This window comes from Tiliqua scincoides, chromosome 2 (genome assembly GCF_035046505.1).
Source record: "Tiliqua scincoides isolate rTilSci1 chromosome 2, rTilSci1.hap2, whole genome shotgun sequence".
NCBI classification, from domain to species: Eukaryota; Metazoa; Chordata; class Lepidosauria; order Squamata; family Scincidae; genus Tiliqua; species Tiliqua scincoides.
In genome coordinates, this window is record NC_089822.1 from 57,412,558 (window position 1) to 57,437,667 (window position 25,110).

Consider the following 25,110-nt stretch of genomic DNA (forward strand, 5'->3'; position numbering starts at 1 on the left):
ATAGGACTGTGCTCTCCGGCTGCAACGCTATGTCCATTTTCCTGGACATTTTCCTAGCCCATTTACTCTAAAGGGACTGACTTCTGAGTAGACATGCATAGGATTGGGCTCTGAGGCTGCAATCCTGTGCACACTTCCCTGGGAGTAAGCCCCATTGACTCTAATGGGACTGACTTCTGAGTAGACAAGCACAGGCTTCTCCGCAGGCGCCAGCCAGCCGAGGCAGCGCGCAGGGCTCCAGCGACTCCCCCTCCGGGAGGGACTGGAGAGCTCCTCCTCTCGAGGCTGGCGAGCCCCCTGCCTGCCCTCATTCGGCGCGCCTGGCAGCGCAGAGGGAGGCAGAGCAGGAGCCGGGGCCGCCCGCAGCTCCGTCTGGCCGGGAGGAGGAAGCAGCCGAGCAGGAGGAGGAGCGGCGGCGGCGCGGAACCGGAGCGGCGGCCCCGAATATGGCGGCGGCGGAGCAGCAGCCTGCGGACGCGGGCTCGGTGCCGGTGCTGTTCTGCTTCTCGGTGTTCGCCAGGCCGGCGGCGGTGCCGCACGGCGCGGGCTACGAGGTGCTGATCCAGAAGTTCCTGAGCCTCTACGGCGACCAGCTGGACATGCACCGCAAGTTCGTGGTGCAGCTCTTCTCCGACGAGTGGAGCCAGTACATCGACCTGCCCAAGGGCTTCCTGGTCGGCGAGCGCTGCAAGGTGCGCCTCGTGCCGCTGCAGATACAGGTGGGTGAGGCGCCGCCGCTCCGGGCAGGGCGGAGTCCCTCGCGCGCCCTCTCCCTCTCCCGGCAAGGGCAGCCCGGCGAGCGCATGCCCCCTCCAGGCCAGGGCCCTCTCGCGCGCCCGCAGCGGAGCGCGGGCTGCAACCCCGCCCACCCTTTCCTGGGAGGCAGCCCCATTGACTATAATGGGACCTACTTCTGAGGAGACATGCATATGGTTGGGCTGTGAGGCTGCAATCCTGTGCACGCTTCCCTGGCAGTAAGATCCACTGAACTTACTCCTGAGTAGACATGCATAGGATTGGGCTCTGAGGCTCCATTCCGGGTCACCTTTTCCTGGGAGTAAGCCCCATTAACTCTAATGGGACTTCTGAGTAGACCTACATAGGATTGGGTTCTAAGGCTGCAGTCCTGTGTACACTTTCCTGGGAGTAAGCCCACTTTAGTACATTGGGGCTTTCCTCTATGTAGACATGCATAGGATTGGCCTCTAAGGCTGCACTCCAGTTTCCTGGGGGTAAGTCCCGCTGAATTCAGTGGAACTTGCTTCTGAGTAGGTATGCATAGGATTGGGCTCACAGTTTAGCTGAGCAAAACAGCCATGAGGGAGGGGGTGTCTTTGAGCCCAATCCTATGCAAGTCTATCAGAAGTAAGTCCCTTGATAGTCAATTGGACTTCTTCCCAGGAAAGTATGGGTAGGATAGCTGCCCTCATCATTTATAAAATTGTGCATGATGTGGCGAGATAGAAGTTTTTCTTCCTCTGTCACTGCAAGGTCGTCGCATGAAGTTTAGCTGGAGATTCAGGACAGATACAGTGAAGTGCTTCTTCTTACAACACATCATTATTTTATGAGATTCACCACACCATAAGATGTGGCAATGGTCACTAAGCTCATTTGTTTGATGCACATAGATACATGATGTGGGGGCATGAGTGTGCAAGTCTTATACCTCTCACACAGTCACTTTCCACCTGTGTGCCGCTGCATATTGGTGTGCCACAAATGGTCCGCAGGTATGCCACAGGTGTTTCGGGGATGATCATTTATTATTAGGGCGCCTCCGAAACATCCTTGGTATCACCTGCCAGGACAGCGTTCCAAACAATGTAGTCCTGGAATGAGCTGGAATCCCTAGCATGTATACACTACTGAAACAGAGGCGCCTGCATTGGCTTGGTCATATCGTGAGAATGGACGATGGCCACTATGGAGAACTCGTGCAGGGAAAGCACCCTACAGGTAGACCACAGCTGCGATAGAAGTATATCTGCAAGAGGGATCTGAAGGCCTTAGGAATGGACCTCAACAGCTGGGAAACCTTGGCCTCTGAGCATTCCGCTTGGAGGCAGGCTGTGCAGCATGGCCTCTCTCAGTTTGATGAGACACTTGCCCAACAGACTTGAGGCAAAGAAGGAAGGCCCGTAGCCAGCGAGACAGACCAGAGACAGACTACAGTTGCTCTCAGTGTGGAAGGATTGTCACTCCTCTTTTCAGCCACACTAGACGCTGTTCCAGAACCACCATATAGAGCATGATACCATAGTCTTCTGAGTCTGAAGGATACCAATGAATGATGATGGAGATGAGAAATCCCCACTGGCAGTGTGGTGTGCCTTGCCAATTTTAGCACCTTTGCAATGTGCTGTGAGATGAAAATGTTGAAAATCGCTGCAATGGCATACCATTCCCCTTCACATTGATACACTGGGAGGAGGATGTCCACACCTGTTTTCCCCATATCTTGGAAGGCCAGCATTTCTCAACATTTATCCCCCACTGCAGCACTTCACGTGGTCCACCTATTGGAAGTATCACCAGAAGTAACTGGTGATGACATCATCACCAGTTACTTCTGGGTTGCGAGGCCAGATGCAACATGACAACACCAGTAAGAGGCTCAGGATGGACAGGAGGGGTTTTCTGGAGCATGTGAAAAGCATGCTTTGGAGCTCTGCCCACTGAGTCAAGCCTCCTACCAATGTTTGTCCTGGCATGTTGCTAGTCTTGCTGCTGGACAGCAGATGTCTGGGGTTTCCACAAGTACCACTAGAAACCACCTCAAGTACCACTGGTTGAAAAACACTGTGGTAGGTAATGCTGGTCTGGGTGTATTGTTCAAACCATCCCCCACAAGGCTACTAGTCATGGGGCTTGTATGCCATCACAAGGTTCGGGGCAGTATGCAATTGGAAACCAATTGCCAGGAAGCAACACTAGAAGACCTATTTGCCTTGTATCATATTTCTGTGTATATCAGAAGTGTCTGTGGGAAACAGGAATCTTTGATCCAGCAGGGCCCTTGTTATAGAGGAGGCCCAATCCTAAACTCAGCTAGCACCAGCCTTGAGTCCTAGTGCTAACACTGGATGCTGTAAACGTGCCATAAAGCATGTTTATGATACCCGGCGAGTAAGGAGTGCCAGTGCCAGCGCTGCGCTGGCGCCAGTCAGTCATCAGACCCAGTGCCAGCAGGAAGAGGACATGCCCCCACCAGGGGCAAGTGCATCTGCCAGGAGATGATGCGGCCTCTGGCGGCGGGGGTGGGTGGGGCAGGGGGAGCATCTGGAGTGGGAGGAGGATGGGATTGGCAGAGCTCTGCTCCACCGTACCCTGAACACCACTTTGGACCAGAAGACCTGACTCAAAATAGCTAGACAAAATAGCTGGTAGAATAGCCAGACTTGAGAAGCTCCATTGCAGGGCTTCAGGCTTCCCCTGAAGAGACCTCCGTCAGCCTTGACAGTGCCACAGGATGCAGCACTAGCTGTTTTGGCACCACTGCACCCAGGGGAGCCGCCGGCTTTAGGATTGGGCTGTTAGTTCTGTGCGCCCATTGTTGCTTTTACCTTTCCTTAAAATGACAGCAAGAAATCTACTCCATTTGAAGAGGCAGAAACTGAGCTTACCTCCCACACAAATGCATCCACCCAAGAACGGAAAAGATTCACACTGATTGCTGATGGTGAAAGGGTAAACTTAGCTGTCTTCACAAGTCCTTACTTGTCCCAATTCATTAATTTAATGCGGATATGAAGTTCTGTCATCTAACGCCAACGGAGACGTGGAAACTTAAAAGTTCCTTTCACTGCACATACTCATTTGACAACAGAATGGTGTTGTACTTACCACATTCTTGATTTGTACTAAGAAAGACAGGCATCAAGAATGAGTGTGGGAAACCCATTGTACATTTATGTGGAGAGTGTAGCCATGGCACTCTCAATCTTAGTTTGCAGATTCAGCAAAGAACTTGTTAGGAAAAGCATTTAAAATGCGCTAGGTCAGTGAGCAAATCATAAATAGACAAAGGCTGAGAAACATCTGGGGGTGGTGTTAGATTGTGCAAAGGAGAGTAGGAAGGCTTAGGTTTAGAGTGTATGCCTCCTAGAGGTAGAATGTTCAGGTGTAAGTGTGGAGGAAAAATTGCAACTCGGACCAAAGCAAATGAATAGTTGATGTTTGCTGTACATCTTCCTGGTTTTGAAGCACACTGACAGCCTGTCTCGTAAAAGTTACAGCACACCAAACACTGCACAGTTTTAGGGTTCTACTTGGATAGAAATTGCACTTGAAACCTGTGGAACTAGCTTCCCTGTAAACTTGTTCAAAAGAGGCACAAGTCTTTTTTGTGGCAAAAAGTCTTCTAATGTGTTTAGGATTATGTTGCACTTCTACCAGTTATTTAGTATATCTGAGAGAAGCTGCATTGTTCAGTTGAACAGGATTAAGCAAGGTTTAAATTCATGGGAGTGAAGTAGAGCATATACTAATTTTTCCGTTTGAAAATATTTATTTTATTAAGCTGTGCAATCTGATACTGTTAATGGAAGAGCTAAACTGTATTATTTTTCTACTCCCTCTTGGTCCCCTTTTCCTCTGTATCTCTTAGGCATTATTTTAGTTTGTAAACTGCCTTGGCTATGTGGGAGAAAGTTGGCATATAAAAATAGTAATTTTTGCCCTGTTAATTGGTTAAGAGGCACTTTATCAAGTGGGTGCGCCTCTTTTTAGCAGGGGGAGAGTAAGTGGCCCACCTCACCCCAGCAGTGTCTTTTCTAGTGGCTGTCTGCTTGTGTTCTTTTTAGATTGTGAGCCCTTTTGGGACAGGAAACCATTAGTTATTTGATTTTTCTCTGTAAACTGCTTTGTAAACTTTTAGTTGAAAAGCGGTATATAAATACTGTTAATAATAATAATAATAATAATAATAATAATAATAAATAAATGTAGAGGCAACCAGATTTGTGTGGCTTACAATCTATAAAAGGGAGAACTATCTAGAATCCTCACACTGTGTAAGGCAGTACTGTTCCAGGCATGCAATTTTGTTAATTATTTGGTAATATATATATTCATTATTTATGTTTTCAGTTGATTCATCATTCTTCTCAGCAATGAATTAGTCGGGTAATTGACTTTTAAGTAGGTTACCAAAAATCTTGGTACAGGTGCCTTTTTGGGGAGATTGAAAGGTGTGAAATAACTAAAGCTTTGATGAACAAAAGTGACTGCTCATTGTCAGAAATAAAACTTTATTGTCAGTCTTTGATTTTGTTAAAGTAATACATTGAAGCCAAAATTGGTCTGTGAAAAAGGACACTTCATTCCCAGCCCCACCAATTAATATGTGCCTTCATTTGTTAAACATAGTTTTAAGCAACAGGCAGGCCACTCCTATACCAGCTCCTGCTGTCAGGACAGGCACGTGTGCTGTCGCAAATGTGTCGTAAAGTGTGTTGCGATTGTGCAGAAGCCAGTGTCGCTGGCGGAAAGTCATACCAGGAAGCAAGGAGAGGGGTATTTCAGAGTGGGGAGGGCAAGGAGGAGGGTGGTTCTGACCTGGGGGGGTCCTCTCCTGCATCCAAACCTCCATGCTGGGCCTACAGGGGCTACTTAGGGTCTGTGCCATGTTACCTCAAGGAGCCCTCCAGCCTCTTCTTTGCCCATGCTGGGTATAACAGCAGCTGTTTCGGCACCACTGTATTGCACTGTGGGCAGCCTCGCAGGGGGTTCTAAGGCTGTAAGGCAGGGAGCTGTGGGCTGCAATCCTATACAGTCTTTCCTGAGAGTAAACCCCTTGAATGCAAGGGACTTCTGAGTAGAAATACATACGCAGCTGTATATTGTAAAGCTTTTCTTAATCTGCAATTTAACTGGGTAGTTTTTTCAGTCCTAACAGACAGCATTTGAAGGGTTTGGAATAATGGTTTACCTTTGAGATATCTGTTTTCTATAACAGCTAGATGTTTATATTCAGACTTGCATGAGCAGTATTTGGTACTGCTTTTAAAACAAACTTCTTGGCTGCGCGTGAGTAAACTTGGAATCCAGATATTTGTAATACAGTTAATTCAGTGTATCTTTGTTGCCCCTTGTTAATGACCCATTTCTCTGGCACATCTGTGTTTGTGAGTGGGTGTATTCCCCAAGCATGAGAAACACTGATTTAATTAATACTAAAGCTTGTTTTAGGACTACTAATAAATATAGAATACTTCAGAGTCCTTTTTAAAAGATATGGGTAGGGGAAAGGAAAATGATGGTAATTGAAAATGATGGAATGGTCAGTGTCTAATGAGTTTATCATTTTGAAGATGCAGTAGTTGTAACTCTATATACATTTTAAGCAGTTTACATCCCTTTGAAGTCAACTAACCCCTGGGGGCTGGGGGATAAGAATAGGCCCTCAGTTTGGCTGTACTTGTCGTAAGAGGCGGCTAAACAACCACCTGGTAGATGGGACTCGTCAGCCTGGGAAGGCAGCTCATCTGAGAGAAGGAAAATTCTGATCCCAAACCTCCACTGCCTTGTGGCTACATCCAGTTATGGAAAAGGCTTCAGGAGTCAACCTCGAGGCAAAATTGGGAGCCGGAGTCCCTGAGGCAGTTCATTGCTGTACACAGTCATGCTCTGGCAACTCCTGCGATGCCGCTGGAACCAACCGTATTGGCTTCTGCCTTTCCATTGGACCATTCCAGTGACGTGGAGAGGGGGGATTTGCTGCACGGGTAACAGTCTATCCTCCATATCTACTTTACCCAAGCTTTGCGCACTGGAGAGGACACTCTGTTCCAGAACCACCATTCAGAGTGTTATAACATGGTCTTCCGAGACTGAAGGATGCCAACAAGGGAAGTCAACTATCATCCCTCTGAAGTTATCTACAATTGTGTGCATCTGTTGTTTAAAAACAGTCAACACATGAATGTACAGTACTTAAAATTAGCTTGCTTTCTATGTGTAAAAAAATTACAGCCCAAGCCTATGCATGCTTTTCCTATGCATGCATGGGTCCCTTTTTGGGAGAAGGGCGGGATAAAAATAAAGTTTTATTATTATTATTATTATTATTATTTTCTTTTCAAAACTCATTTCTCCTGTGCATCTGTCTACAGTCCTATGCGCATTTGTTTGGAAGTAGGTCTTATTAAAATTAATGGGACCTTACTTTCAAGTATTCATGGATAAGAGCTCAACTATCATAAAGGTTTATTTTATATTTGCATCAACAAGAACCAAAGAAATAACACCATTGCGCTATTTTAAAGAGTGATGCGATTCGGAAATAGGATGAGTGTGTTGAGGCAATCAGAGAACCAGGGTTGGAATCCCAAGTGATCCATACCTGTGCCTTGAAATTATTTCCAAAGATGTGTGAGGGTGCAAGGAACTGCTGCTGGGAGCTGAAAAGCTGTTTACTAAAAATACTTCCCATTATGAAGGGCAACATAAAGATACACTTGAATTGTCAAATCTGAAAGGGAAAAAAAACAGTGGATTACTAAACTTAGGGTAACCTTTGGAGTTTAAGCTACTTATCAGTGCCCTTGTAATCTGCTGAAAGCTTCATGTTCATGATCTGATTTACATGTTTCATACTTACGTAAATTGAGAAGCATGTTTTACTTATCTGGTGAACCGTTTTTACCTGCCTTTAAAATAATCTACAAGGGCAAACATTTTTGTTTCGATCAGTAGTGATCAGTAGTTGGAAAGCTATACCCTCTTTATTGAATGGTAAAAACTGAGCTGTGTACTGGTGACTGAATATTCTAAGGTTAATTCTCCTAGTCAGTGTCCAATCCAAAATTAAAATTCATGGATGGAGTCAGAGGTTTTATGTGCAGACTCCACAGACAGAGGTCTGTGTAACATTAATTACAATTTCACACAAGACTTATAAGGTATTTGACTTGGCCTTTGTTGAGTCATCAGAAATTCTTCCCATGTTCTGAATGAAAGGGCAAATGTAACATTTAAAGAGTGGTGCAGTGCTACCCTCCAAACACACAAACATTCTCTATTTTGGGCTAAGTTCTGAAAAAAGAACCCTGTTCTGCAGGTTTTCAGCATGGTTTCAAGAAGAAGCTGGAAGTGGTGAGCGTTATTGGCTGCTGTCTATGCTGTTATTTTCTAATTTCTCTGCTCCCTGGAGCAGTTTTGCAATGTTTGTATGTTTTTTTGTTTGTTTTTTTGCTTTTAACTTTCCCTGAGGTGCAGGATAAGAGTATAAATCAATATGTGCCATTTAAAAAAAAGGGGGGGGGTAAGCAAGCAGACAAGCTGCCTGGTGCATGAAGGTGCATGAACAGCTGCAGTTCCTTAGCATTGAATGTTACACACCAATCTTGTGTTCAGCATGTGATTGCCAAGTCTGACATTTTCAGTGCCTTGAAATGGTCATAGGTAAAAAAATGACTTTGTTTGCTGTTTGACAACCTTCAGTCTCGAAAGACTATGGTATAAGCCTACAGCACCTGGTATTTCCAGGTGGTCTCCCATCCAAGTACTAACCAGGCCTGACCCTGCTTAGCTTCCGAGATCAGGCATGTGCAGGGCAACAGTTTGTTTGTTATTGCTTTATTTACGTCCCTGCTTGCAATTTCACTAAAGGGCAACCCAATCCTAACAAAAGTCCCAACGCTGCAAAGCATCCTGCATCCAGTGCAGGAACTAACTGCTACAGGTCTCCTTTGGTAAGGGGGTATTTGTCCCCTTATCCAAGGTAACTGCAGTGGGGCTACCTGGATGTGCATCAGCAATATTGCTGGCATAAATCCAAGAAGCCCCATGTTGGGCTTCCAAGCCCAGGAACGGGGGATAGAATACAGCAGTTGTTTCTGCTCCCCTTCTAGACCTGATCCAATTCCTCCCCCCACCGGCCAGTAGAGCACCTATCTTCTGGCAGGTGCAGGCCTCTGGTTGACGATGGCAGGCCGGCACTGGCCTTACCACCAGTGTGGCAATCCCTTGCACTGCCACAATGTGCCTTACTGCACTTTGCGACAGTGTGTGTGCCCTTCTTGCTGGTGGTAGTTGATTTAGGATTGGGCTATAAATCTCTGTTGATGCCTGTTACCTAAGTTAATTGGATTTTGAAATTCATTTAGATTGCATCTCAGATTGTAGCTTAAAACGCAGGGAAGGATATGGTAGAGCTCTTAAAGACAGTGGCTATGTTCCAAAGAACTGCATAACCATTTCCATGCACTCGAGTGGGATTTGGACTCTTTTCTCAAACAGCAGTTTCCCATGCTGCACAACAATTTGAAACAGTGGGTTTTGTGATACAACATGGGGATATGCTGCTTAAAGAAAAGGTCAAATATTGCCCAGGGCACATATAGCCATGTGCGCTTACCTAAAGTGAGTATTTGGATACCAAATAATGTGAAATGTTCATTTTTAATTGAATATGACTTACTTGATTTGTGACATTAAATGTCTGATTTTTCCCTCTTCTTCCTTAGCTAACTACATTAGGCAACCTCACACCTTCGAGTACTGTGTTCTTCTGTTGTGATATGCAAGAGAGATTCAGACCTGCTATCAAGTATTTTGGAGACATCATCAGCGTAAGCCAACGACTGGTAAGCTGTATTTCTGGGTGCAGCAGCTGCTGCGCTCTAGTCCTTACTATCACCGGCTATTTTATTGCTTAAATAAGTCATTTCATTCTTGGGTGGGTTCATTTTATTTGCAGCTTCAAGGTGCACGGATTTTAGGAATCCCAGTTATTGTGACAGAACAGTATCCTAAAGGACTTGGAAGCACGGTACAAGAAATTGACTTAACAGGAGTTAAACTTGTTCTACCAAAAACAAAGTTTTCTATGGTGTTGCCTGAAGTTGAGACCGCAATAGCAGAAATTCCTGGAGTTCGCAGTGTTGTTTTATTTGGAGTGGAGGTAGGTACTTCATTTATTATAGCTGCAATCCTAACTGCACTTTCCTGAGCATAAGCCCATTAAACAAAATAGGAATTACTTTTGAGTAGACCTGGTTAGGATTGTGCCCCATGTGTTATAGATAGAGATGGGAGAAAACAGTTTTTTTTTCTTTTGCAGATTTCAGTGTTTTCCAAAATTAGAAGTGCAGAAAGGAGTGTTATGCATTTTTATTCAAAATTTACATTATAATTATAAATTATAAGCACTTTAAAAGTGTACTAGGTAGTTAATATAGGTGGTATAGTGTCAGCATATGCAACCATAGTCATTACCCCTGTACCACCTCCCCATTAAAAAATAAATAAAAGCCAGATAAAATGGTTTTATTTTTTTCACAGATTTTGGAGGGTTTTTTTATTTACTTTTACAAAAATAAGAAGTGAAGAAAGCGGTGTTATGTGCTTATTTTGTTACCACCATTTTCTCCTTCCTGTAGTTATAGACTTCCTGCAGGAGTATTACTATTTAGATAAAGGTAAATACTTGTAAAACTAACTTAATATGCTTGTCTTAAACCTAACTGTTTATATTCAGGATGCCCCTTCAGTGTCTAACTGTGTGGCAAACAAATATATAAGCTGCAAATGCCTTTGCAGTGTCAGATATTCTGCTCATGTAACAGTTGTTAAAGCTCACTTTGTTTTTCTTTTGAGACTCATGTCTGCATCCAACAGACAGCACTGGAACTGGTGGGCAGAGGTCTGGAAGTTCACATTGTGGCAGATGCAACCTCCTCAAGAAGCATGATGGACAGAATGTTTGCCCTAGAGGTAACTGCATGTGAGATTGAGGCTGCAATCCTGTACACTCCTGTATCCTGTATCTGGGAGTAAGTTCCATGAAACTCAATGGAATTTACTACTGAGTTAATAATATGCATAGGATTGCACTGTAAAGTTTAATAATTGTTAGATGAAAGGCATAAGTTTTATATCGGGTTGGTAATTCCTTAGTACAGGGGAAGACAGTCAGGAGAGAGTAACTGGCCCTCCTCACCCCAGCAGTGTCTTTTCTAGTGGCTGCCTGCTGGTGTTCTTTTTCATCTTTTTAGATTGTGAGCCCTTTTGGGACAGGGAGCCATTAGTTGTTTGTCTGATTTTCTCTGTAAACCACTTTGTGAAATTTCCGTCGAAAAGTGGTGTGTGTGTGTGTGTGTGTGTGTGTATATATATATATACTTTGCACAGAAGAATATACTGTTAATAATAAGACAGTAACCAAAGAAACTTTTTACCAAAGTAATAGCTACACACCTCAGGTGGTGTGTATTTTCACTGACTGCTTTGATGGCATGGAACCAAAAGTTAGGAAGATTGGGGTAAGAAAAAAGGAAGTCATTCAAGACATTGAATATCGTTCATCTGAATGGTAAGGCAAGATCTTCTGCAGAGCTTTCAGATCCGAAATCTTAGCAATAGTTGCATATCTCTGATGCACTGGTTGTGAAGAAGCCAAAATAAAGACATGGCTTCCCATTTCTAGTTAAAATCCTTAGGACTAATATAAAATCAGTACTTGGGAAGAACAGTTACAAGTACATTGATTAAATGCAAGCTTAATGTAATCTGCTACATAATACTTATGACGCAAACAGAGTATAAGAATAACAAACATGGGCACAGACACACCATGTGCATGTTGTGTCAAAATATACCTTCTATTTTGTCTTTCTGCTGATTGGGAAGGACTTAATTTTGTTTTAAAACATAGGACAAATAAGATATTTATTAAAAGATGCTCACTTCATCCTTCTGTTCCCCAGATGGGGCTGGCTATGAATCCTGATTAAACTGCTAATAATAAAATAGCACAAAACTTCTTAATTAAACTCTTTTTAAATAAACAAACTAATAATATAAATGACAGTAAAAGAGAGGAAACAGAATTTGTTTGAGCACCTCATGCTTAGTTCAAATCATAAATCTAGTCTACCTACTATTGGCTGATTGATGATTTTAGCAAAAAATAACTTTGTGACTCCATGTTCAAACACCTTGGCAGTGTCCTCATTTCATACTCAAAAACTTGAAGTATACAAAAGAAGATGTTTTCTCTAGGCTGATAGAGCCATAATTAATGTCCATACTTTGAATGCATCATCAGTGGTGTAGTCAATGCAGAAGTCAGGCCTAGAGCTTGATTGCACAGAAGAATTTTACATACAGTTTTCATTATTATGCTGGTAGATTAATTTCCAGATATGTCAGCAGCTTACAGCACAATCTTGTACATGTTTTCTTGGAAGTAAGTCCCACTCTTTTTAATAGCACTTACTCTCAGGTAAATGTGTATACCAGTGGTTCTCAAACTGCTCAGGAGCTTTAGTCCCGGGGTAAGTCTTTGTAGGGGCAGGGGTGTGGACAATGAAGTAATCCCCAGGATCATGTCCCTTTGGGGGAGAGTGCTATATTTAAACTAAACATACATGCTCTCAGGGTCTGGGGGGTGTGGGGGGCCCCATGGAGCGCTTGCAGGTTTTCCTGCAGCTTCTAAATAGTGAAAATTGCAAGCATGATGAAAAAGGAAATTCCACTTCCGGTTTAATCTCACTTGCAACTTTCACTCTTTGGAAGCTGTGGGGAAACCTGGAAGCGCTCCACAGGGCTCCCCATGCCCCCCAGACCCTGAGAGCAAGTGTGTTTAGTTTAAAAATAGCCCCCTTCCCCACAGAGTCACGATACTGGGGATTGCTTCACTGCTTTTCCCCTGCCCCCGCCCCTTAAAGGGAACAGGGCATCGTTACACGAGCTGGTGAGTCACAACCCACCAGTCTGAGTACCACTGGTGTATACGATTGCAGCCTAAGTGGTCTTCCCTCAAAGCCATTATACTTTAATATTATACAATATACAGAGCACTGGAAAATGGGATAGGATTGGGCCCTTACTTAGTAGATGATAACATACGAGTAAATCTGAAATCCAGAGAAGCGTAAACAGAACTGACCATCTTTTTGTCTCATAAGATCAGTTCCTCTTATAAGACTAGACAGGCAAATAAAACAAGATGGTCATTTTGCAGGCATTTTCTCTGAAAACCTCTGTTGCTTCAGTGCCATCTTTATTCCTACTGTATGCCGTCTGGATGATGACTGTGTAGACTTGTTAAAAGTTAATATGAGATACTCTGTATGGATGCATTAAGTGTGTTCTTTGTGGAGGGAGAACGTTGTTTTAAAATGTTTTGTTTTAAATTGGGTTGTAGAAATGTTTTATTTGTCCACAAAGCAGTCCACATAGTAGAAAAACCACTATACCCTTAAAATAATGTGGAAATCTTCAGCAAAGCTGATTTTGTCTGGTTAGAAGCAAATGTGTTAATAGATGGAGCTGCCTGATAATTTGCTCACCTGTTCTCTCTGTCTGAGTGATGTGGTGATCTTATCACTTTTCAGAATGGGAAGGCCAGGCTAATGACTGAAGTCAGAAGCAACCAGTCCTTGCCTGTTTTTGTGGGCAAGTGGGCAACAGCTGCCCTGTGCCACCTGTGGAAAGTGAAGGTGTGTCTGTTCCACAAGGAGCACTGGAAAAAGCATGCATTTTTAATGTCCTTTTCATAAGATAGAAAACTAACAGTAGCTCCCATCAGTTAGCCATTCTGGGTTATTAATCATCGATCTTCCTGACAACAAAACTAGAGAATATCAAGGAAAAGAGGGACAAATTCTGCAGTATGCAGAGCAATTCCTTCTGCTGGGTGACACTAACGGACAGGTCACATTCCACAGAGAAATCCAATGAGAGAGAAATTCAGGGGCATCCCTCATAACATCCCAAACTAAGAAGTCCTTTCATCTGAAGGGCTATTGCATTAGTTACCACCTGAGAGTGATTTAAAGTTACACCTTGTCTAGTTGTAATCCATTCAGTGAAAGAACTGCAGTTCTTACTCCAAAACCTAATAAAAATTTCTCCTTTATAAAAAAAAAAAAATTAACCATAGTATAGTGTCATTTGAGTGTCTAAAGATAGTTTTGTTGTAGCAAACTACTCAGTAGACAACAATTCTTCTCTAATTGTCTGCTTCTGTTTTTCCAGCGTCTTGCTCGCACTGGGATTATTGTTACCACTAGTGAAGCTGTATTGCTACAGCTGATAGCTGACAAAGACCATCCGAAGTTCAAAGAAATCCAAAACCTCATTAAGGCAAGTGCTCCAGAGTCGGGGCTTCTTTCCAAAGTATAAAAAGTTTGAAAGAAGAGTTAAAGGTGTAAGTACACACAGTCACCACATACTCTCACACACTGTCTCATAACTTCTGGGAGAAGTGCAACACCACAAACTGATGTATTTGTGCTTGCCTTAACAGAATTTGTTTGGTAATACTGTTCCGGTGCCAGTGTGTTTGTTAGTTACAGCTCTTAAAGGCTTTGAGTACCATAAGATCATTCATTGTCAGAACAAACTTTAAAAACAATGGTGCCTGTTTGTCTATACAGTACCCACTGATTATAACACAGCTTCAAAATAAGTGCATATTTTGTGAAACCTTTCTTGATTGTACAAATGTACTGTGGTATTGCTTCACTTTTTGTATTACTAATACAATATGGCATAGATGAATGTGATACAACTTATTTTAACATTCTACAAATTGAATAATACTTTAAATGGAATATATGCACTTTGGGGAATAAAATAGTTACTTAAGTTAGAGAAACTAGAGGAAGAAGTCATACAGTTGCATTACTGTAGGTAGCTAAAGCTTAACTAGGTTTATTATTCAAGACTATCACTGAATGTTGTTCTAAGTCCTCCTGCTGTAAATTTCTAACTGGAAAGAGTCTAAAGGTTAATGTTCACTTTAAAAATCCTAAGTGATTCTGTCATCTTGTTAATTAGACTGTATACATGATAGATGATACTGGAGTGGGAGATGGTAATTTAGAGAAAATGTTCAAACTCTTTATTTTCAAGTACTAAAATAACTTTTTTTTTTTTCCTGGATGTGTTGGGATTTATTTTTAATCCCTGTATGTCTAGTTTTAATGAACTCCATCTGGCTTTTGCATTAGATCAAGCGCGCTTTAGGGAGAAAGCAGTCTGTTAAATTTTAGGCAAGTTTCTGCAGTATGAATGCTGAGCAGACTTTAAAGTAATTGCTGTAGCAGCATATTTGAAAAGGACACCTGTGCAGTATTTTTATATGTAGAACTAAATTTGAATAACTATTGTTTGAATAGTGTTACTGTTATTGCAGGCCACTTAATTCACATTGTAATTAAACTTGTTATAAGGTTTGTATAAATAAAATATGTTGGTTTCTTGGAAGATTATTTTGCAATATGACATGCAATACTTTTTTTTTTTTTAATGCATTGTTCAAAAGTTCTGTTTCCCACAAGCCATGGTTCTAAAAGAAATTATCTTGGGATGTTTAAATAAATGCAGATGTTTACTGTGTCTTATTGGTGTCTCTTATAAGGTTTGATTTTTGGTTAATAATTCCTTGTGGGCTGCTAAAATTCTTGTTCCATCTTAGCACACTAATCCAAGAGTAATACATGGATTAAAACCACTTGATTTTTTTTTTAAACAATTGTCACAATTTGGAATGAACAAAGTATGTGGCTGGGGACTGAATAAGAAAGAAAGACTTGAATAAATCACTGTCACACAACAGTGACCTACTTTTCAGTTCTTTCCTTATATATTAATCATGATGTCAAGTAAAGTATATATGAAGTGGAATGCAAAAATCTCCTATAAATACAGGTGTAACCTAATTATCCATGGATTTTTCACCCACAGTTTTATCTCAGTGTGATAAGCAGGGCCCTTAAAGGAAAACTTAAAGGAAAAAAGTCATTTAACAATAGCCTTGTTAATGCGAGAGAGGGCAGCTGACTGACAATCCATCAATCATTCTCTCTCCAGGCACTTAGAACAGCTTCACTCTGAGGCAAGTGACCCCTCCCTTCTCCCTGAGCTAAATGCTAAATTAAAGAATACTAAATGGGCAGTGATTATCACCTCCTGCATTCTTTCCCTCCTTGTGAAGGGAGGGATTGCTGACTCCTAGTGAAGCCTTTCTAAGCACTTGGAGAGAGACTGATTGTCTGCTTGATCATTACAAAGGTCAGCAAGGCTGTTTTTAAATCACTGAGCGAAGGGACATTGTTTTTTAAATGAATTTGCTTTAATGCAATTTTTGCCATCCATGTGAGTTCTGGGAATGGAACCCTCATGAACAAGGAGACTCTACCTTTATGTACCATGTCAGTCAATCAAAAATGTGATTGGCTAATTCAAATCAATCATTTGAATCCAAAAAACCTATTCTGGCATATGCAAGGATTCAGTGCATCTGATTTCCTCTCATCTACCCCCCTGATAGCAACACCTTGTTATGCCAGGAAAAATGTTCTGTTCTGGATTCTGTAGAGGAAGGGCTGGCCAGAGGAGTTGGGCAGCAGAAAAAGATCAATCAGGATCTACTAATGCAACATTTCTCAAACTGTGGGTTGGGACCCGATTTCTGGTGAGTTCCACAGAGCCTCCAATGAAAACACAGGTGATGGAAAGATCAGATAACTAACTGCCTCAAGGCCTGAGGCTATTTAAAAATCAGATAGGTGCTACTGTGCAAAGAGATGAGCTCCTGCAGTTTGCAAGCTTGTGTAAATATAGGGAGATAATGTTGGAGCATCTTTTTCCGGTGTTTTTATTCCAGGTCCATCAGTGACAGGTAGTGGGGACATGTGAAGCTTGGGTCACATAACTAAGCAGCTCGAGGCTATTCATTAGGGCTGCCTCATTATGAGAAATGGATCTAGGTTTTTTGCAAATAAATAACTTATATATAAATTAATTAATTAAATAAAATTATTTCTTTCTAGATCAGTTTTTTTTTAAAGTTTCATAAAGCTAGGTGGCTTCTGATAGAGTGTTGTTTTAAAAATCGGGTCCCAGTGCTTAAAGGTTTGAGAACCACTGGACTAGTACATAAGCCACTGCTTCACTGAGTCAAACCAGTGATCAGTCTAGCTCAGTATTGTTGACTGGCAGTTGTTGGCCAGAATTTCAGACAAAGTTCTTTTCTGTACCCTATCCTACCTGGAAATGCTGGGGATTGAACCTGGGAACTTCTTCATACAAAGCAGGTGCTTTGTCCCTCAACTCTGGCCCTTCCCTGCACTCCAAAGGACATGCTCAGCTGGATTTGTGCCTCTTTTTCTTTTAACTAACAAGACCTTGTGCTATATGTCAGCACTACTAATGATTGACTTCTCAGTGGTGTGCCACAAGCTCAAATAGCCACTGATTGAGAAACAATTCAAAAGCTCTTGTGCTATTCTTTAGATTGGGCCAATACATAAAATTGACTGTGTGCTCTGTTCTCTCCCTTGCCAATCTCCTCAAAATTTCACGTGTCATCACAGCATTTGACATGCTGTCAAGTTTCAGTCTTTCTGTATCCTCTATATGTCTTTTAACCTAGGGCAGAAAACTGGGGAAAGGTTGGGGGCATTTCCATTGAAAGAGTGGTGGCTAGGAGGAGGTATGGTGGTGGGAGAAGAACAGCCATTACAGGGGTAGGAGAATTTGATTATTCATTCTTTCAACCCTCTTCCCAACAGACTGGACCTTGGTTGTGGTATTGACAGTCCTTGTGGGCTGAAGGTGCTGCTGCTTAATGCCAAACCAGCTGATCATAAAACTTTGACCATCCAGGACTTGACCCTGGATGAAGAGACAAATCACTGACTTATATCACTGGGACCTGGCTGGATAGAGCAGGAGGGATTGCTCCATCTGACGGCAGGAGTGGGAAGGCCAAGTGTCTGGACAACCTTGATTCACCCCGACGCTGATGACTGAGCAGCAAACGCATGAGCTCACCATCCCCGACCCCCACAGACCTACCACAGCCAACAGAAGCTGTTCAGCTCCATGACAAGTGGCTCTGTGTTTGGGGAAAATGGCACCTCCATCGCTATAGCAGCAGGACACTGGATGACAACCCTGGCAGGGAAGGAATAAGGGAGAAGGCATGTGCAAAGTGCAGCCAGGGCTTAAAAACCCTGACTGGCTGCCAGCTACATAGGAGTGGCTGGGTGCAAAGCAGAGGGTGTGTTGAGGGCTCCCTCCAGGAGGAACATGGGCTTTGCATCAGTTTCAAAACAGATTCTCAGGATAGCAGACGAATGGAGACCTGCAGAATTTATGGGGCTACAGATGTCATTTTGAACATCCCAACTATTTATGACAGTAACAACAGGTTGCAATACATCAAATTCATCATATTGTGAAATAGTCAAGTTGCAGCTCTCACTTCCCCAGTTTACCAGCAAGGGGGTGCTAGAATGTATCGGACCTCCACATCAGCTTTCTTGGGTTAGAAGCAATTTGAAATGCACTACCATCTTTCAAACCTATCATTGTTCAAAAACAGTAGCGATTGTCACAAACAGCTGTGTTTTATGGCAACAAACAGGCAGACACAAAATCAAGACTATGCTATGTGCAGAAGCAATAAGAAGATGGAACTTCTTCTCAACAGGCATTTTGCTTATATTCACATGAAAGGCAAAAAGTATGTCTGAGCAGATGTCCTAAGCAGGACACCCAGGAACAGCCTGAGTGGTCTCTAAGCCAGGAGGTCACATTTATGCTTTTCAGCATTTGGGGAAAACCAGATCTGGATCTTTTTACAACATGAGCAAATGCAAAGTTATGGTTTTCTGCTCTCAGGTTTGCAGCGACCCTTAGCTAACATATACTATATATGTTATATATATAACATATATATAACATATATAACCCTTAGCTAAATACTGTTAATAATTAATAACATATCTTTGTTATGTTTTTCCACCAATTCTAATCCTTGAGTAATTCATAGTCTAATAGGAAGAACATAGCTTGCATTTTAATAACACCAGCTTAACCTATCCTATGTCACTGAGAAGGTTCAATGTAAAGAACAGAAATATTTTACTATTTTGTTTTCAGAGGGAAAGATCTTACAACACAAGCATCAAAATGCAAATTCAATTCAATTTTGAAGTACTAATTACATTAGAAAATGCCAGGTGTGAGTATTAGTTTAATACGGGTTCATTTAGCAACCTTAGCAGCACACGTTGAGATGGAGGGGGTTCATTCATGTTTAGTTGTGTTTAAAAACAAGGAGAGATTTATTCACTATGTATCTTCCTACAAAGCCAGTGGTTTCAAACTGCAGTTCATTTTTAGTAGTAACAAAATTAATGGGTTAATCTTTTGAACCTTTAGCAAAATGTATTTAAATCACAAGATTGCCTCCTTGGTAACAATAACAAACAGTGTGAGTGAGGGGTCCGCAACCCACCATTTCTGAATTATAGGACAAGTTAGCATCATTCTGTTCCACAGGATTTATGCCTATGATTTGACATGAATCATTTTTCTTCCCTTTTCAAAAAAGAATATAAATCAGATGCAGAATGTGCTCTCTATTCTCTAAATTTACAGAAAGCATTTTATTTAAAAATGAACCAGTGTGCTGCAAAGACTCAGCAACTCTTTACTGCAGTGTAGGGGGGGGGCAAACATAGTTAAAACTGTAACTTCATAGACCTTTTCAAAATGGTTAGTGGCTACAATTTGCCTATGTTGCAAATTTACTGGGATGTGAATGCCTGGAGGAGTGCAGGCATATCCATCTAGACTAGAGAATAAACTGTATCTGTAGCTTTGAAAGCAGGGATTTCGGTAGAGAGTATCTGTAAAAGAGTTACTTGCTTATCTAACTAAAATGTTTATAGAATGTTATGCTGTGGACAGGGACCAAAGGACATAGATAGCAGTTGGACAGGCAATGCTTAAAAGTTTGTTTACAATGCAATCCTAATCATGTCTACTCAGAAGTATGCCCCACAGGTTTCAGTGGAATTTATTCCCAGGTGAATGTGTATAGAATTACAATCTGACAGTGCAAGCCTATGCATGTTTCCTCAGAAGTAGGTCTCACTACATTCAAAGGGACAGCCCAATCCTGAGCTGTCTGGTGCCCAAGGCTACAGTGGCGCCGAAACGGTTGTTGCTGCATCCCATGGATGTTGGGCAGCCGCAGGCAGCTCCTGATGCTTTCTTTGGGGGAGAGGACATTTGTCCCCTTCTTCCAAGTAAGGGAAGTGGCCCCGCAATGGGTCTACTTGACTCTGCGCTGGCTATTTAGCCGGTGCAGAGTAAAATAGTCCCATGTCAGACCAGGAGGCCCAACGCGAGGCTTTGGATCTGGCAAAGCTCAGCTCTGCTGGTCCCACCCCCTCCCATCCTGCTCCCTCTCCGCCACGCCTTCCCCTGCCTTCCTCCCACCCCAGAACGCCTCCCCCATGCTCCCACTCACTTCTCTGTTGCCAGGTGCTTGCCTGGAGCTCCGGGTGGCATCACCTGTCCTCCACCTAGCACTGGCTCAGTGCAGGCACACTGGCCAGGCAGTAAATGTCACAGATGTGCCTAATGGCACATTTGCAACACTGTGTACTGGTGGTGAGCTGGCGTAAAACATTCAGGATTGGGCCCTCACTCCCTTGTAACTGTGTTTAGGATTGCAGCCTTAGTTAAGGGTCCTGCATCCCACTCCATTACCCCATTTTTGCCCGGCCCACAGGTGTACATATTTGGTCCCTGTTACGTATATGCAATGTTGGACAGAAATGGCTTAAGTATGCTTGTAATCCACCCAAAAAGCCAGCTGCACAGAGACAGTTGTACATACCTATAATTGCTGTTATTTGATTGTTTTCCTATTTGCAACCATAGAACTCACCCACTTTCCCCCACTTTATTAGTTCTTTATTAGAAGATATAACTTAGTTCTTAAATAGAAGAAATAGAAATTTGAAATTCTTCAGGCATTGTGTCTCCTCCTCTACCTGTTAGCATGAGTTAGCCTGCAATGGATGTGTACCCTGTGGGGGATGGACGGATGGAACATCAGTCCTAACTCTACAGTTCATTTGAAGAAAATACTGCTGAAACATAGTACAAGCATGCACCTGTATCCACGGGGGTTCCATTTTGGAACCCCTCGCGATTAAGTGAAGTCACGGAGACAGGCAAACGCCTCCCCCCTACCCTCCAGAGCTGAGGAGTATCTGCTCCCCTTGCCTCCAGAGGGTCCTCTGGGCCCAGTAGAACCACAGACATCTGTCCTCAGCTTCTGTCAGGTTCAGAGTGAGCGCAACAGTCACTTCCTGTTTCTCTGTGAAATCGGAAGTGACTTTCTAACAGCTTATAAAACATTGGGATATAAAGCATTAAAAATATCCCGATTTTACAGAGAAACCGGAAGTGACTTTTTTCACTGTAAGGTTTAGTCTTTGCCCAGCAGAGGCCAAGGACAAATGTCCCTGGACTCAGAGGACCCTCTGGAAGCAAGGGAAGCTCTTCTCCCCTCGCCTCCGGAGGGGGTGCACATAGGATAGGGAACACAAACCCAATCCATGGATAAGTGGATTTCCCTCTGCAAATAAAGTGAGATGGTGTACAATAGCAAAAGCACCCTTTATTTTAGTGGTATATGTAAGATTAAAGTGTGGCCTACCTGCAAAATTCATCAAACATGTAAGCAATTATAAAACATTTAGATTTTGTACAACTTTACAGATTTGTTCTTCAGAACTGTTATATCCTCTGAATTAAAAATAAAAATGACAATACAACAACAGTTATGCACTCTGTAATTAAATCCAAAAATCCTTGCAGTGGGGAAAGATGAGTGGCTTCTAAGAATAAGAATAGCAACTGCACAGGTTAGTTCAGTTGTAAATTGCTAACAGGACAAATGCTTGCCATTATGTAGGGTACAAATGTTGGAGCGGGGGAGGAAGCGAAGTTGCCCTTAAACCAGCCATTTTCAACCACTGTGCCATGGCACACTGGTGTGCCGTGAATGGTATGCAGGTGTGCCGCAGGAATTTGGGGGAGGGCCATTTGTTAGTAGGGCCAATAGGGGATGGGAGCCCCCACCAACAGCATGGTGTGCCTTGTCAATTGTCAAAAAACTGAAGGTGTGCCTTGACAATTTTAGTACCTTATCAGTATGCCGTGAGATGAAAAAGGTTGAAAATCAGTGCCTTAAACTATAATCCGCAGCCCATATAGTCCAGAATTGATCTGTTAAAGTCAACAGCCATGTTCTGCAAAATGTCTTGTGGATTGCAGCCTTAATTTATTACAGTCTTGCTGCCACTAGGATACAGTTGTTTTTGTTTATTGCCAGGAAATGCCATCTCTGAAAGATGAAAATGACACAGAAAACCAATAGCCTGCTGATCTTGGCAGGCCCAATTACAGCAGTACTTGGCTCTGTTATTTCTAAAAGGAGAGGGAAGCCTCTCCCATGTTCTGTGTTTGGAGCCAGCAGTTATTCTGCTTGCCAGTTCTGTCCTCCTCAGCCATTGGAAATTAATTTTGAAAAAGCAGTAGCTGTTCTTGTATTTCACTAGGTCACTGAAATACACCCAGATAGCACTTTACAGATGAACCACATAGACTGACTATATTAAAATTGTTATAATGAACTTTAGAAGTCAGAATGGATCTTTAGTTTCACAGTCATTTTCTAAATCAAATTTAGAGAAAACAAGCTCACAATACAATATTTTTTAAAAAAAATTAAACTAAAAGGCTGGTACACAGCCCAATCCTATGCACGTCTACTCAGAAGTAAGTCCCATTAGATTTAATGGGGTTTACTCCCAGGAAAGTGTGGCTAGGATTGGGCTGTAAAAAAAATTTAGTATGACAGGCTGCAATCCTAACCAACTTTCCAGCACTGACATCAGGGCAATGCAACTCCAAAGTAAAGGAACAAACATTGCCTTACCTTGAGGAGGCCTCCGTGACTGCCCCCCCAAAAGGTCGGCGGTAAGGTAAAGGCACTCGTGTAGGGTGCGCAGCCCTACATGAGTGCCCTGGATCCTGCCGAGTGGAGCTCCGCAGACCCATCTCCCATCCCTCCCCCGGCACACCACCAGCCCACCCCGCTCCCCGCGTCACACCTCCCCATCACGCCTCCTCCCTGCCCTCTCTTTGCCCCCTGCTGGCCTCCCTGCCCCGTCCCCGCCTACCATGCTGCTGCTCGGCAGTCCAGATGACCACTGAGCCGCGGAAGCTGGGCAACCGCCCCGCGCTAGCCCAGCACTGGCCAGCGCTGGGTTAGCACTGGCGGGAGCCCGGTGGTGAGGCTGGCAAGCGTGCCTTACAGCATGTTTGCAACAGTGCTCGGCAGCATGGAGTCATGGCATGCCATGCCGCCGAGCACAGGATTGGGCTCAGAGTGGCACAGTGGCTTGGGAAGGGTTCAGAGACAGAGAGAGTGGTAAAGAGACAGAGAGGAGGTGCTTCTGGGCAGGAAAGGGTGGAATGGGGTGGAATGGAAATGCACAAGATCCTTCAAGCAGATAGAGCAGTGGTTCTCAAACTCTCTGGGAGAGTTTAAGAGCCACTAAGTTCTTGCGTGGGCGGGAGCACGGAGGCAGCAGGGGCAGGGGAAGGCAGCGGCATGATCCCCAGTATCGTGCTGCTCAGGGGGGCTGCAGGGGCTTGGATACACACACCCAAGCCCCTGCAGCCTCCCCGGTGGTGCGGGGAGCCCGGAGTGACCTGCAGCAGGGCTCCTCGCAGCAGTGAGAGCGTGATTGCTCCGCATCTACTTTCACTGCTGCGGGGAGCCCTGCTGCAGGTTGCGCCGGGCTCCCCGCACCCCCAGGAAGCTGCAGGGGCTTGGGTGCTTGTACCCAAGCCCCTGCAGCCACCTGAGCGGCACGATCCTGGGGATCGCGCTGCTGCTTCCTCCCTGCCTCCAGGCTGCCCCGGCCCCTTAAGGGGGCAGGGCCCAGGGCCCGCAGGTTGGGGCATCGCAAAGTCCCAGTTTGAAAAGTCCTTCAGAGTGTGAAGAGTGTGTGTCAACAATGGCTCCTTGCTCTGGCAGGCAAGAGTGGGATTAACACCAGGGCCTTAGATTGCAGTGAGATTGCACAGCTGCAGCCACTTGTAGGCAACAAGGCCCTCAGGGATACAAGCAGTCCCTGGAGGAAGGAAAAGGGTGTGAGTGCAGAAGGAAGGAGCTTGGCGAGGCTAAGAGAGCAGAAGCAGGAACTTAGAGGAAAGAGGACGGATTGACTGCTGGACTGAATGAACAGAGACTGCTGGAGACTGGTGTGTAGCTCTCATTCCTAGGAGGAGCTGGGAACCAAGGTGTTGCTGCAGTGGCTGGAAAAGCTGCTGGCAGGAGAGTGGAGGAGGAAGGAACTCTGCAGGTTGAACCAGTGAGCTGTCCTAGTGGTGGGATCCAGTAGTGCTTTCTACAGGATTAGGGCTATTTTGAGTAAAGAGGGGAATTAGTTTAAAGTTCTCTTGACCAAGTTTGCATAAGTTGTAGCATAAGTTCTCTTGACCAAGTCTGGAAAGGGAATTTGGCAAAATGGGGTGGTTTGGACCTGGGAGAGGGGCAAGATTGATAGAAGCTTTCTCTGCTATATCCTAACCCACATCCTGGTCCAGCCAGTGTTAGGCCAGGCAGCTCAGATTTCACCAACTATATAACTGGTGGAGATCTGATTAGCACCACAGGGCTGGTTGGGGTGTTACTTGGTATAAGGGTGAAAATACCCCTTACCTCTAGCTGTCTTCTGACAAGCGCTGGATATAGAGCAGGGTAGGACTGGGCAGTCAGTGTGTTTCAATTACATGGGGCCCATTTAACATGGTTTGACTCCCTACTGGCTTTGTGTTGGTTTCAGCCACAGCTGATCAGAAGAAGTGGCTCAGGCTACAATCCTATGTAAATCTCACAACGGGATTTATTTATGAGAAAATGTGCATTGGATTACATTGTCAGTGAGAGAACACTTGACAAAGTGATACACTGTTTGTTTTTTATAATTTCCATCCAGAGTGAAAAGCATACTGTTAAAACAATTTATTAAATGCCCAAATGTAAAGAAGAACAAAAGGGGGCATTTCTTGCTTTCAGAAACGCAGCACATGGAAGTAAAAGAAATCTAGACTTGTGTTAAGCCATTCATTCATCAGACTTGACACTTAAGGCTAACAAATTATCAATCATCTTCTTGGAAAAAAAATCATAAATTTTCCAACCATTTGTTTTTCAACGCCAAGACAATGAATTGCATGGATTTATCTGAAGCATTTTCACCTGTTCATGTG

General features: G+C 43.6%; 1 protein-coding gene across 1 annotated transcript; it reads left to right on the top strand.

Moving 5' to 3' along the window:
- The first annotated feature begins 302 nt into the window (after nt 1–302).
- On the top strand, nt 303–15,568 carry ISOC1 (isochorismatase domain containing 1). The gene is made up of 5 exons (XM_066615808.1): nt 303–719; nt 9,471–9,590; nt 9,704–9,907; nt 10,603–10,719; nt 13,987–15,568. Exons 1-5 carry the CDS (start codon nt 447–449, stop codon nt 14,131–14,133), a joined length of 861 nt encoding a protein of 286 aa, XP_066471905.1. The 5' UTR covers nt 303–446; the 3' UTR covers nt 14,134–15,568.
- The last annotated feature ends 9,542 nt before the right edge of the window (nt 15,569–25,110 follow it).